General features: G+C 39.0%; 1 protein-coding gene across 4 annotated transcripts; it reads right to left on the bottom strand.

The window, feature by feature from the left end:
- Positions 1–1,373: 1,373 nt before the first annotated feature.
- On the bottom strand, positions 1,374–10,350 carry Ngdn (neuroguidin). Of its 4 annotated transcripts, none has more exons than XM_015492561.2 (11): positions 10,257–10,350; positions 9,651–9,710; positions 8,866–8,937; positions 4,772–4,909; positions 4,326–4,410; positions 4,191–4,243; positions 3,827–3,950; positions 3,563–3,731; positions 2,306–2,462; positions 2,109–2,166; positions 1,374–1,533 (listed from the first exon to the last, which is right to left on the bottom strand). In XM_015492561.2, the coding sequence occupies exons 1-11, from the start codon at positions 10,314–10,316 to the stop codon at positions 1,514–1,516; spliced, it is 996 nt and encodes a 331-aa protein (XP_015348047.2). In that variant the 5' UTR covers positions 10,317–10,350; the 3' UTR covers positions 1,374–1,513. The 4 variants fall into 4 exon arrangements, with proteins under 4 accessions (XP_015348047.2, XP_048654759.1, XP_015348053.1 ...); XM_048798802.1 differs by having other exon boundaries at positions 10,248–10,283; XM_015492567.2 differs by lacking the exon at positions 10,257–10,350 and adding an exon at positions 10,014–10,179.
- Positions 10,351–15,311: the final 4,961 nt, after the last annotated feature.

Raw genomic sequence — 15,311 nt, forward strand, 5'->3', positions numbered from 1 at the left:
AATGTGGTGATTCTAATCAAAGCATTTTTTAGCTGAGCCACTTGTCCAATTAATTCATTCAGAAAGGAAAAGAATCTCTAAATCTATTCTTGGGCTCTTTGTTTCAATTCACTTGAAGAAACAAAAGTATGAGCCTAGGACATGTCAGATTCCCTCAGATCTACCAGACTAAGTTAGAGTTCACAGAAGCAGGCTCATCTTGCCATCATCCATACATGCTCTAGGCTCCTTGATTTGGAAGGAATCCCAGAAATTCAAATGTATTCATTCTCAGCTGACGAAAATTAAAGGCCAGAGATGTTAAATGATTTGTCCAAGATCATAGAATTAGTAAAAGATGGCTGCAAATTCATTTTCTGATTTCTAGCAGGCCACTGACTGAAAATAAACTCTTGCCTCAATCAGGCAAACCAGTATATATGACCAAAATTCACAGAATTTAGAATAAAACAAAAATTTTAGTGATATAATGACCCCAAACTATATTCCTGTCCATAATACTGCACAGGGAAACCAGACACTAAAACCAGATATTCATGAGACATAAATCCTTTAAAAAATAAATCGAATGAATTAATTCTGTATACTCAACTCCTCTTTTTTGCCCTTCTTTCACTTTCTCTCATAAACACAGGTATTCTTCAAATAGAATAGAACATCTCAGATATGTAACCCACTGGTCTCCTGACTGGAGCTTGACTAATATTTCTGTGGAACTTACATTCTTTGCTCTGTCAAGCTAAGAATTTTCTGTCTGCCAGCTTTCTGGTACCCTTTGGCAGTTCTCTGTAAAACAGTTGGTCTTTACTGATTCTGGTAACTGAGGCCTTGGATGAGGGTAGGTTAAGGTGACTGAAAAACAAGATTACATAACTCTTTGCTCTAGTCAACTCATTCATTCCACTATTCTCTACAAACTATCAGTAACTGATCAAAAATCAGCTCTATGTTCATGTTATTTCAGAAACAGAGTAGCAGAAACAAAAATAACTCTTGCTGATGTGGAAATGTTCTATCTTGTTTTCAATTATAGTCAAGCACCAATGGTTTCCTGAACTACTAATGCCACCTGGTGGCCAGGCTAGATACATTAAGGAAATATAAGATCCACATATTTCAGATATTGTACCCACGGTAGAAGTCATACATGGGCTGGAAACAGTTGATATTCTACTCTATATTGTCAATTTTTAAAAAAATAATAAACAATTTCCAGTTTCTGGGGGAAATACTGATCAAAGAAAATTAATAAAGTCAAATTTCTTGAAACTCCAAGAAAAATTTCATCTTTCCCTTTCCACCACCCATTCAACAAAAATACCCCACATACCCAACAATTCCATCACTCAATACATGTGCAAAAGGGGCTTTAATTCAGGTGTAAAATCAATTTTATTAAAGATCTTTCCACATGTCCAAAGCAAACAATGAATTCCAAGGAAAAGACCTACATACAGTGAAAATAGACGTATCCCAGGATGACAAAAAATACATAAAACATGTACACCCATAATCACCGCCGCCTCCGAAAACCTAAAAGGAAGGGAAACCAAGAATGAGGCAAAGGACAGTTGGAAAAGCTGAAGGACAGGAACAAAAGAACATTTAGAGAGGGTTCAAAAGGGGTGGGTTCTTGGGGCTGGGGTTGTGACTCAGAAGTAGAACACTCGCCTACATGTGCGAGGCCCTGGTTCAATCCTCAGCACCACATAAAAATAAATGAAGGTATTGTGTCCAACTATAACTAAAAAATAAATATTTTAAAGGGGAGGGGTTCTTAGGTTAGTATTCTGTATCTTCTTCCCAGGACAAAAGACTAGAAAGACTAGAAGAATGAAACTAAAATGGGATAACAGCTCCCTCAAGTGACCCTATAGTATGGAAATCTAATAAGAGTATGGGACCTTAGAGATGGAATCTAGAAATCCCTTTTGGAATGATGTGGAGTTCCAGCTTGGGAAAGAAGAAAAAGAAAAGCCTCACTAAGAGATTATGGAAGGGACACTATGGGGGTTGGTGAGATCAGGATGGCAAATCCTGAGGGGTGGCATCCCAATTTCCATTCCCTACCTTGTACTTGATCACGTAAGTACTAGTACTACACTGACCTTTTTTCTTCCGACCTTTCTTGGGTATCTTCTTTCGCTTCTTAACAGGATTCTGATCCTGGAGACAGAGAAGCAAAGGAAAGGCAGTGTATTTCCAAGTGCCAGAATCCCTCCCCAAGTTCCTTATGGTAATAATTTCCAAATATATTTGGCTGAAAGAATGACAGCTGCCTCCTACAACTGTACCTCAATCTCACCTCATCAAGATGAGCAGTTCCTCCTGTCAATGCACTGATGTCACTGAAGTGCGTGAGGGAATGAAGCTGGGAGCTCATGACATTTGCTCGTTTTCGCCGTCCTCTCTCGCGCTTACTGACACTTAAACGCACCATCATGCTTTCTTCATAGTTAATCCTGTCACAGAAAATCAGACACTGATCCCTACAGACTCAAACCATGGTAGTGGAAAGCTCTAGCCCAAAACCTGAGCCTAGTGGCTGGGTTGTGGTTTAGCAGTATGAGCACTCGCCTAACACATGCGAGGCCCTGTGTTCTATCCTCAGCACCACATAAAAATAAAGGTATTGTGTCAACTACAACTAAAAAATATTAAAAAAAAAAAAAAAAAAAAAACAACAACAACACGAAAACCCTGGGCCTGAGCATTTAACAATCCTAGCTTAACAGTAGTGAGGAAATTTCACAGCAGATCAACACAGTATTTACTAAAGTCATACAGAATGTTCAATACGAATGAAATGTTGTCTGTGATAGAATTTTGGTACTGGGGATTGAACCTAAGGGNCTCTTTTTTTTTTTTTTTTTTTTTGCAGTGCTAAGAACTGAACCCAGTGCTTCACACATGCCAGGCAAGTGCACTACCGCTGAGCCAAATCCCCAGCTCTCAGCCCTTTTTTAATATTAATTTTGAGAAGGGGGGTCTCATTAAGTTGGTGAGGCCTTCACTAAATTGCTGAGGCTGGATTCAAACTTGCAATCCTCCTGCCTCAGCCTCCTGAATCAAGAAAATTCCCTTATTTTAGCTCTATAAGTAGGATTCATTGCATGAATGGGCCCTTTCATGCACATCTTTCAATGTAGAGTCTTACACGAGCAAAGTTGATGAGCCTGTATTAAAGTTACAACTGCTTTTCTACTTTTCTTCCCTGAATTTATATAGCATTCTTAATGCCACTATAAAAACCTGCTTTTACTTTCTTCATTGAAAAAGTAAGAATTTTGACAGTGAAATACAGGCTATTAAAGCCCTACATGGAACTACATTTATTCCTCTCCATATAGCATTTGCTTGAGCCTAAACAGAATTGGGGAGGAAAAAAAAAAAATTATTTTCTACTTCTTATCCCATACTTCAAACTTCTATCATCCCAAATTTTCCACTCCACTTTCTATATGATATTGTTTGTCTTGGTACCAGAATTAACCAGAATTTACCCTAAGTTTGAGAACAGGTCTCTAAAGTGGAAATAACTTCTAATTTAAAGAGCTCAGACCTATGTTGGTCCTCTTGACTCTGGCGAGTGACATGAGGATGGCGAGCATCTCGGATTTCCTCTGGAGCATCTGAGTACTGCTCCTTAAGTTCACGAATGACAGAACTGCTCAATGCCCGTCTCTTGGCTCGTTCCAGACGCTTTTTCTCCCGCTCAGCTTCTGTTTCATCTATTTGATAAAAATCCACAGGTGTTATCCCAAAACAGAGAAAGGCAAAAGAGGAACACAACTCATTCCAAGAAGGCAGCAGCCACAATTCATACCATAATGAACTGGAACCAAGCGTGGTGGTACGTATTTCTTGGATACTCCTTTTGTAGCTTTCTTTCCTGAAGCCTCAGACTGGCCATCCTCTGTTTCATCTTCCTCTTCATCCTCAGAGCTCAACTACAGAAGAAACAATGTCTGCTAATTTAGGAAGAATTCATAGACAAGTGAGAAGAAACGCTCCCCCCCAAAGCTGTAGTAGTACCCTTAGGAGATGACTACAAACACAAGGGGAAAAAGGAACCTCATACTGAAACATTCTAAGGTAAACACCAGAAAATCAAGTCACAGGTGATCACCACAAGGTTCATGTATATATAGCTCCTTCAGAAAAATTAGGAGGATAATACAACCCTTTACCTTGCTTATCATATTGCTGGGATGAGGCTTAAAGCGAAGTGGGTCATTTTCACCTGAAATACAAAACCCCAGAGATTTAAAAGATTTGGAATTTTATGATGATCCCCACGATGTTATGCTGGTCCTCTCACTTACTGAGACTGCCTGTCACTGCAGTCTTAACCAGTTTGTCAATTTGATACTTCAGTTTTTGGTCCAAAGGGCGGAGCTTTTCCAATACCTATAATGCAATAGTTAAAAAGGATTACATTCTTTTCCCCAAATCAAGCACATACCAGAGTCCCTTGTGTTGGGAGAAAAATACTTTATTTATTTTTTAAATATTTTTGTTTTAGTTGTAATTGGACACAATATCTTTATTTTATTTATTTATTTTTATGTGGAGCTGAGAATTGAACCTCGCATGTGCTAGGTGAGCTCTCTACCGCTGAGCCCCAGCCCCAACCCCATAAATATATATTTTTTTAAAATGTGGTTTCCTTACTTAAAGAGAGAACAACCACTTAAATGAGAGATACTATGTTAAACTTTAGAATTTAGGATTTAGAAACCTACATTTCCAAGAAGCAAAGGCCTCATACCGTGCGAATTTCTACTAGTCTCAAAACTGCAGCATGTCCCTGAAGAGATCCTCCTGAGGCTTTGTCCAGGATGAGGTGGCTCAAATCCATAAGGTACATAAGCAGCAGCTGATCTTTCACTTCCAAGAAGCTGAGACCCTGAGTTGAACAAAACAGTAAGAGAATCAGGAGGAGCACTTAGGGCAAGCAAGATAATGATTTCCAAGTTCAAGTTTTTCCTCCATCAGTTCATATAAAGTATCTGGAGTACAGTAATCCCTCCTTAACTGTGGTCTTGCTTTCTACAGTTTCAGTTATTCACAACCAATCACAGTCCAAAAATACTAAGTAGAAATTCCATAAAGGTAAAATTCATGTTTTAAAATTTATGTCTTAAATAGTCCACTATTGTGTGTAGTATACTGAAATCTGGTGCCATCTTACTCCATCCTACCTGGGATGTTGAGTTATTCCTTGGTCTAGTGTATTTACAGTATTTAGTCTGTGCTACTTGCCTATTAGTCACTTGGTAGTAACCTCAGTTATCAGATCAACTGCCATAACATCACAGAGCTTTTGTTCAAGTAACCCTTCTCACAACCTCCACATGCAAGAATAATGATGAAAAGGGGGCATCAGGCACAAAATGTAGAAGGACAGATTAACTCTGTAACTATGTGGCAACACTGTGAGGCCCATAGGGGAAAGCAAAGTATACACAGGACTTGGTACTATCCAAAGTTTAGAGTATCTGCCAGGAGTTCTCAAAACATATCCTGAAGGATATGGAGGGATTATCATAGCTGAAGAAGGAGCTATACCTAAAATTGCCAACAGAGAAAATTATGCTAACACAAGAGAAGCAAAGCTCAGAGAACTACTAGAACAAAAGCAGGAAAATCAATACAGTATCCCTCTAAAAAGGCTGTAACAAAGTTTCTCATCTCAGAGCTATTGATATTTGGAGTCAGTTAATTCTTTGTTATGGAGGCTGTGCTGTTATTGCAGGTTTCCAGAAACTGTCCTTGGCCTCAACTCATTGATGCCCTTTCCCAAAGTTGTAACAATCAAAAATGTTGCCAACTGTAAAATCAAATGTGTTGCCAATTTTTAAATTAACTTATTCTTAATTAAAATAAGTCCTGATTTTTTTTTTTCTGTACCAGTATTAAATCCAGGGGTGTTCAATCACTGAGCCACATCCTCAGCCTGTTTTCATTCTTTATTTTTGAGACAGAGTCTCACTAAGTTGCTTAGGGCTACACTAAACTGCTGAGGCTGGCTTTTTTTTTTTTTCATACACACACACACACACATATATTTATTTATTTATTTTAGTTGTAGGTGGATACAATATCTTTATTTATTTTTATGTGTTGCTGAGGCTAGAACCAGTGTTATGCTGCTAGGTGAGTGCTCTACCACTAAGCCACAACCCCAGCCCAGCTGAGGCTGGCTTTGAACTCATTATTCCACTGCCTCAGCCTCCTAAGCCACTGGGATTACAGGTGCACACAACCATGCACCCAGCACATACATCACCCTTACAATAAAAATTAAAACAAACAAAAAATCTCAAAAAGAATGTTATCTCAAAGTATGATTAAAATGACTTTTCATTTTCTTCTTTATGGTTTTATGTATCTCCCAAACTATCCAAAATTAAAATTGTATTATAGGGTTGAGGTGTAGCTCAGTGGTAGAGTGCTTCCCAGCACACATGAGGGTTAGATCTATACCATCAACAATAAATAAAGTGTATATAGGCAGAAGATGCAAACAAAATAATGCAATACATGTGAGCATGACTTAAGTTATGGTTATTAAATAAGACAAATGAGTCTTGTGACTGCATAAAATGAAAACTGACAAAGTCCACAGCCTTAAGAAAGCCTGTTTTAGGGCTGGGGCTCAGCGGTAGCACACTTGCCTGGTATATGTGAGGCATGGGGTTTGATTCTCAGTACCACACATAAATAAATAAAAAAATAATAAAGGTCTACCAACAACTAAAAATATGTATATATTTTTTTAAAAAGCAAGCCTGTTTTAGACAGGTTAAATACTTAAATAGGATCACAGGTGAAATTCAAACTCAGTTTGACTTACCTGGGCCTTGGGTATCTTTAAATTAACATAACTAATTCTTATTATTAGCCCCAACGTGGTTCTGGAGCATGAGTAAAGGATTTAAAGACAAGTTGAGTTTAAATTCTGAATTAGGCATTTGGTAATTAAATATTGGGTAAGTCACTTAACCTGGTGACCTCAGACTTCTCATCTATATTTCCTGTCCAAATAATCATAACAAGACACAAATAACAGAAAAGAAATTTGAACCCTATTAAGCACCTTTGATCCTTGTAACACTCTTTGCTCATAAAAGAAAATAAATATTTGTTCAATGAATAAACAAATACTGATTAATCTAAGAGGTATGCTGACAGCCCAGCACTAAAATTATCAAAGCAAGGTACCCAGGACATAAATGGGTAAAATTTGAGAAACAGGCTCTTTTGACAATGCTTGGGCATTGGCACTGTCAAGTTCAAACTGGGGTTATGAGCACATCAGAGAAAATAAAGATATGCAATAAAAACAAAAGTGAACAATGAGAAAGAAAAGTCTTTATCTTCCTAAAAATACAGGTCTGCTGTAACTCTCATGCTCAAAATTTTTTCAATGATTCTTACTGACTTACTACAATGACTTTTGTGTTTTTAGTTATCTATGAAATATTTTGCTTAAATATAATTTTAGGTCAAAAGCTCAATATGTAAAACAAGAATTCCAGAGTTGTCCTCCCACAGTGACCTAATACCAAGAACCTAAATAGGTTCTACCTGACTCTAATTTGAAAACTATTATACTTGAATTTTCAGATGCGCCATTTTCATATTTTAACATCCCTAAAATTTGGATGCATCTTTCAGTCAATAGTATCTTAGCATTGTTACAGATTAATATTCTTTCTTAAGAAGATAATCTCCCCTTATCCACAGGTGATATATTCCAAAATCCCCAGTGAATATCTCCAATGAGGATAATACTAAATCCTATGCACACACACCAATGAAAAATTTTAATTTATAACTTTGGCACGATCAGAAATTAACAACAATTAATAAGATAGAACAATTATAATCACACTATAATAAAAGTTATTTATTTATTTTTAAATATTTATTTAGTTAGTTAGTTATTGGCAGACACAACATCTTTGTTTGTATGTGGTGCTGAGGATCGAACCCGGGCCGCACGCATGACAGGCGAGCGCGCTACCACTTGAGCCACATCCCCAGCCCAATAAAAGTTATTTAAAAGGTATAAGTTATGTCAGAATTTTTTTAAAATATTTTTTTAGTTGCAGATGGGAACAATGCCTTTATTTTTATTTATTTTTATGTGGTGCTGAGGATCAAACCCAATCCTCACCCACACTACATTAGCACTCTACCACTGAGTCACAATCCCAGCCCCATGTCAGAAATTTTTCATTTAATATTTTCAGACCACAACTGACCTTAGGTAACTAAAATTTCAGAGTGAAATTCAGACAAGGGGACTACCATATATAAAATTAAGTAGTCGACCCTAATTAATAGCATCTTTGATCAGATGAAACAAACAGTAACCCCTTCACTGGCCTATAAGGGTCTTCAGAATGACCACTTTTCCAGGCTTACTTCTTATCCCCATCACACATACAACACATGAAATGTATGTTCATCCACAAAAATTACTTACCTCCTCCCCCAGAACATCACCATGCTTTCAGACCTCTGTGCCTTTGTATATATTTTCTCTGACTCCTATTTACTTCTCAAAAGTCTGATACCTCCTCTGAGAAGCCTTCCTTGATTGACTCCCTCTGCTCTTCTGGAAGTTCTCACTCCTTGGCTGGCACCTCACTTCTCATAACATTGCAATATAAATGCTACTTCTCACATCTATTGCTTTAATTCATCTTTCCCATGAGATTCCAGCACAGAAATTGGATTTTACCCATCTTTGAAGCTCTAGCACTCAGGATATAAAACAAACAATAATTGTATGATGAATGAATTATTGAGAAAATCAAGTCAGGAGATGTTTACTCTTTAAACACATCTTACCTTCTCTGTAGGATAAGCTCCAGCTCGAACTTTTTTGGTCAGTGCTTGTACTTGTGCAGTTACAGCCACCACCTGAAATTAGACCATAAAACAGATGACTAGGCTACATCAAGTCATGTCTAAACAACCACCTAAAAATTATCTGAAACACTGTTTAAACGACAGTACTATTTTCTCCCTAGTTCTGGGAAAGAACAGGAAAGATGGTTCTGACAGTTCTTCAAAAGGCTAGGGTTGTGGCTCAGTGGACGGGTGCTTGCCTAACTAGTATGCAAGGCACTGAGTTCGATACTCACCACCACATAAAAATAAATAAATAAAATAAAGGTACTGTGTCCATCTTCAACTAAAAATTAAAAAAAAAAAAACAGGTAGACATTTCTTAAAATTGGGGGGTGGGGGAGCATCTTTATCAAACAATGCTGGAGGGGATGAGAACTGGAACAGTGGTAATGGAGGGACTATGACTTTACATGTCCTGACTGAACTATACAAATGAATGTTAGGTGGGCACCCAATGTGCAAATCATGTCACATTCCAGTTTTCTTACCTTTAATAATAAAAGGAACTGACTGTGATGGCTTCTTTTTGAAGTTTTATGTATTTCTTTGGGTGCAGAAATCGATTACTTTGACTGAAAAGGGTTTTGTTAAATTATTTTACCTTTAGGGTATTTGGGAGCATCCAAATATCTGCTCCTAAAACACCAAAGTTTGGAGGTGAGGCACACAAAGCCAAAGCCAATTCGTGACTAATCTATTCCAAAGGGACGACACCTGCTCACCTGTTCCTGGAGATTTTTCAAGAGTGTCACGGCACTTGGCACGTCTGACTCCAGCACCTCCTAGAGAAGAGAGTAAAAAATCATATTTATTTAAGAGGAAGGAAGCAAGGCGCCGGCGCACGCCTATAATCCCAGCGGCTTGGGAGGCTGAGACAGGGGGACCGCGAGTTCAAAGCCAGCCTCTGAAAAGGCGAGGCGCTAAGCAACTCAGTGAGACCCTCCCTGTCTCTAAATAAAATACAAAATAGGGCTAGGGATGGGGCTCAGTGGTCGTGTGCCCCTGAGTTCAATCCCCGGTACCAGAAAAAAAAAAAAAACGAACATCTGGGGTAAGAAACTTCCCCTCTCCTTCGAACACCTTACACTTTGGGCCTTTTCACCCGGTGCACCGGCAGCCTCTCCTGAAAGCAAATCCTTCATGTTGCTGGAAAGGAGCAGTAACTCCGGCCCTAAGTCTCCCTACTGTTGCTTAGCTGCTCCAGAGAGGCCATTTCCCTGAAGCAACTTTCATCACCACCCTTTCCTGGTGCCAACAGTTTGTTTTGAGCCATTAAAAAGAAAGAAGTCCGCAATAGCCGCTCGAGTAAAAGAACACACCACACTCACCGGCGCCGCCATCTTTGCGAGCCCACCCCTTCCGGCGTCGTATTTCCTGAGCTCTAACATCGGTTTCCTAGACCCGATGGACAACCGCAGCCAATAGGAATAGGCGTTCTCTCACTTCCGTCCTGAACAGGATGGGAGAGAGGCAGGGCCTGATGTAGCCAATGGAGTAAAGGAACTGACTAAATTCGTCAGACTCGGGAGGTAATCTACCGACCTAAAGATGGTCTTGGGAAGAGGAATGTGATTGGTAAATTGTGGCGAATGATTGAAACCAAACCAATAAAGACCGCCTTAGTGATTGATTGAAAGTTTAAAGCTCCCAATAGGATAAAGGAGTCAACTGAGCGAGCTGAGAGTGTATTGGCTCGCCGATGCCGCAGTACCAGTCTTTTTCATGGCACTTTTCTTGTAGTGCCAGGACTGGCTGCTAGGTGGCGGGACACGGCTTTGCTCTGAGGAATTCACGTTGCGGAGCCGCCATTGCCTGCTGCACTCCCTAGAGACAGTCATTGTGTGATAATGGAAAGGTCACTCGGTCTCTAAGAGTCTTTTTCATGTGTAAATAGGAGAGTTGGACCAGAGAAGCCGACTGCACGGACACTCGCCTGCCCCCCTCGTGGGGGCCCGGGAGCGCAGAGGGAAGATGCCAGGGCCCACAGGAGGAGGAATACGTTCCACAAACAAGGAAACAGTTCATACCTACGTAATTTCCCCCTGTCCTACGGGTACGCGGCAGAACTCGCTTCAAACCTAGGCTGTGCATATTTCCTATGCCCCTCATCTTTTCTCAGTATTTCCCAGCTCACTCGCTTCTGGCGGGATCGTGAAGTCCCATCATCTGCATTGAGAAATAAAGCATTAAAAGAGCAGATGATGGCCCTGAGTTTTTTCCCATAGCGACAGTGTAGCCGACCTAGCAATAGAATCAGATCTGACTTGGAGCTGTCTTCTGGAATTGAGGAAGGACGAGCCCCGTATCTAGGCAACCCGGTGGGGGAAGTTCTGTTTTCTGAGCTTGCTGGGCTCCGGAAGGCCATGGTGGGTTAATAGTCTCTGTGTCTCCAGCTCAGAAGCTTGGGGTGCCCTAATAGCGTAGTCAGTAACCAACAGCTTTTGTATTATGAACAGTTTCTATTTTGACAATTCCTCAATCCCATCTAGCAAAATGAAAAATAAGCTTTTCCTCTCCTTAGAACTTGAAATTTTGTTTATATGCATTATGAGTATTAGTGAGAAATACGAATTTCACTGCCTTGTTTTCTTGTTTGTTTGGGGTGGAGGCGTACGGAGGATTGAACTCCGGGGCAGTCCACCCCAGAGCCACATTCTCAGCCCCATTTAATATTTTATTTAGAAGCAAGGTCTCACTGAGTTGCTTAGCACCCCACTTTTGTGTGTGGGTGCTGGGGATTGAACCCAGGGCCTTGTGCATGTGAGGCAAGCACTTTACCTACCAACTGAGGTACATCCCCAGCCTGCGCCTTGCTTTGTGCTGAGGCTGGCTTTGAACTCCAGATCCTCCTGCCTCAGCCTCCTGAGCCGCTGGGATTACAGGCACAGGCATGCCCCACCGCACCAGCTACTGCTTTGTTTTTCTATTATGAAATGCTTATCAACCATACCTAATGTTATAAGAAAATCTTGGAGTTAAGAATAAACTAAATCTCAGCAAAGCTCTTGCAGATTAAACCAACAAGCAATGAATGCGAGATCATTTTATTTGTCTTCTATTTCTTTCAAAAGTTCCATAAAGTGACCATCATTCATAACATTTACAAGTACATATATCAATATCCTGGACAAAAAAAAAAACTTTTTTTTTTTTTAAATGGGGTTCTCACTGCTACCCAGACTGGCCTCAAACTTTTAGGCTCAAGTGAGCCTCCTCTCAACTTTCCCACTGCTAGGACTATAGGCACATCCCAGCCTGAGCAAGTTTAATAGCTTTTTTGAGATTTAATACACACATCACAAAATTTACCATTTAAAGGATACAGTTAAGAGGTTTTTCCTATATTCACAGAGTTGTGCAGATATATAACCATAATCAATTATAGAGTATTTTACCACTCCAGAAGAAACCAGTACCCACTAGTAGTCACCCCTCCTTTTTCCCCACCCCTTCCCATGCCAGCTCTGAACAACCACTAATCTACTTGGTTTTGCTATAGACCTACCTATTCTGGACATTTCTTTAACATGAAATTGTGCAATATAAAGTCTTTGTGACTGGCTACTTTCACTTAGCATATTTTCAAGGTTCACTCATATTGAAGCACATATCAGAATGTTATTCCTTTTTTATTACTGAATAATTTTTTATTGTATGGATATACCACATTTGATTATCCAATTCATCACTTGATGGACATTTTGGTTGCTTCCAAGATGGTATTGGAGAGAAGAATATGAATATTTTCACTATCATGACTAGTTCTGCTATGGCAATTGTATATAAGTTTTTGTAGGGACATGTTTCTTTTGAGTATATTTTGAGTATATAGATAGGAGTAGACCTCAGCATATACTCAAAGGACTTAAAATCAGCATACTACAGTGACACAGCCATATCAGTGTTTATAGCAGCTCAATTCACAATAGCTAAACTATGGAATCAACCTAGTCAACCTTCAACAGATGAATGGTTAAAGAAAATGTGTTACATATACACAATGGAATATGACTTAGCCATAAAGAAGAATGAAATTATGGCTTTTGCTGGTAAATGGATGGAACTGGAGACTATCATACTAAGTGAAATAAGCCAATCCCAAAAAAACCAAAGGCTGAATGTTCTCTTTGATGTGCAGATGCTGAATCACAATAAGCGGACAGGAGTGGGGTGAGAGGGAAAAATAGAAATTCACTGGATTAGACAAAGGGAAATGAAGGGAAGGGAGGGAGGATGGGAATAGGAAAGAGTAGATGAATTGGACGTAACTTTTCTATGTTCTTATATGAATACACAACCATTGAAATTCCACATCATGTACTAACCATAAAAATGGGAAGTTATACTTACTCAGAGTATGTATGATATGTCAAAATACATTCTAATGTCATATATAACTAAAAAACACAAAGTTTTTTTAAAAATTAAAAATTCTAAGTAAATAATAGGGGTGGAGTTGCTAAATCATATGGTAACTCTATAACCATTTAGAACAGACAGACTAAAACAGAACTGCACCATTTTACACTTTCACCAGCAATAAAAGGACTCCAATTTTCCTTGCCAACACTTGTTTTTGTTTTTGTTGTGTGGTCCTGGGGATTGAACCCAGGGCATTGTGCAAGTGAGGCAAGCACTCTATCAACTGAGCTCTGTCCCCAGCCCTTGCCAACACTTGTTATAATCTACCTTCTAAATCATAGCTACCATGGTGAGTATGAAGTAGTCTGTGGATTTGGTTTGTATTTCTCCATTGGTAAACAATGCTGAACATATTTTCATGTGTTGATGGGCCTCTTGCATGTCTTTGAAAAAAATGTATAGTCAGGTCATTTTTCCATTTTTAATTAAGTTATTTATAATTTTATTATTTTATCATTGTTTTTTTATATGTTCTGGATGCAAATCTCTTCATAAACAAATGATCTGCAAATATTTTTCTTGTGGGTTGTCTTTGTACTTAATGGTATTATTTGAAACAGAAAAGTTTTTCATTTTTCATATTGGTGAAAAATTATTTTTTTTTGAGTTGCTTGTGCTTTTTTTTTTTTTTTTTTTTTTTTAAAGAGAGAGAATTTTTAATATTTATTTTTTTTTTGTTTTCGGCGGACACAACATCTTTGTTTGTATGTGGTGCTGAGGATCGAACCCGGGCCGCACGCATGCCAGGCGAGCGCGCTACCGCTTGAGCCACATCCCCAGCCCGTTGCTTGTGTTTTAATGTCACATCTAAGAGAATGTTACCTGCTACAAGTTCATGAAAATTTGTGCTTATGTTTTCTTCTAAAAACTGAGGTTTTACACTTAGTATTTGATTCATTTTGAGATAAATTTTATGCACTGTGTGATGTAGTTCACCCTCACTCCTTTGCATGTTCATATCCAGTTGTCCCAGTTGTTGAATAGACTATTCTTTCCCCATTGAAATTGCCTTGGCACCTCTCCGCAAACTCAAGTGACCGTATATGTACAAATTTATATCTGGATTCTATATTCTATTTCATTGATCTATATTTCTTTCCTCATACCAATAGCACACTATCTTAGTTTCTGTACGTTTGTAACTAGCTGGGCATAGTGGTGCACACCAGTAATGCCAGTGACTCAGGAGACTGAGGCAGGAGGATCCCAAGTTCAAGGCCAGCCTCAGCAATTTAGCAAGGCCCTGAGCAACTCAGCAAAACTCTTGTCTCAAAATAAAAATTAAAATGAAAAGGAATGGGGGTGGAGCTCAGTGGCAAATCACATCTGGGTTCAATCCTTAGTATGAAAAACAAAGACAACCATAAACGAAAAAAATCAGGTAAAAGGGCTGTGGATGTAGTTCAGCAGTACAGCATCCCTGGGTTCAAGTCCCAGTACCATAAAAATAAATAAACAGATCAACCAATAACTAAATAAATAAATAGTGTAACAGTGGTCCACTTTATGCTTTGAATATAAGTTGATGTTCTGCCACTGCAATTTATTTTTAAAATGGACATATTTTTTTCTCTTCCTCTCTCCCTGTTCCTCCCTAATCTCTCCCCCTCCCTAATCTCAGAGGAAATAGGATTACCTTTCTTCCCCATCCTACGCAGATTTATCTGTCCCTAAGTACACATCCACCATAGGGTCAAAATAATCCAGACTTTGGAGATGGTACCAGATGATCTCAGAAATGACTCTCCCAAATTAGCAAGTGAATTACAACTCAGACAGAGAACACATGAAAGGTAGCCTTTGAATCACCTCTTTAAAAACGCCCTGTTTTAGAACAAATAAATTTTTTTTAAAGCCCCCTGTTCCTGGGGGATGGCCAGAATCACAACCTTTGGGACAGGAGTCCCCTATGTTTCTCCTTTGCAAAGCCATAAACTGTCTTTTCCCTTTTTCTCCAAACT

Source organism: Marmota marmota, unplaced genomic scaffold, assembly GCF_001458135.2.
Source record: "Marmota marmota marmota unplaced genomic scaffold, marMar, whole genome shotgun sequence".
Classification (NCBI taxonomy): domain Eukaryota; kingdom Metazoa; phylum Chordata; class Mammalia; order Rodentia; family Sciuridae; genus Marmota; species Marmota marmota.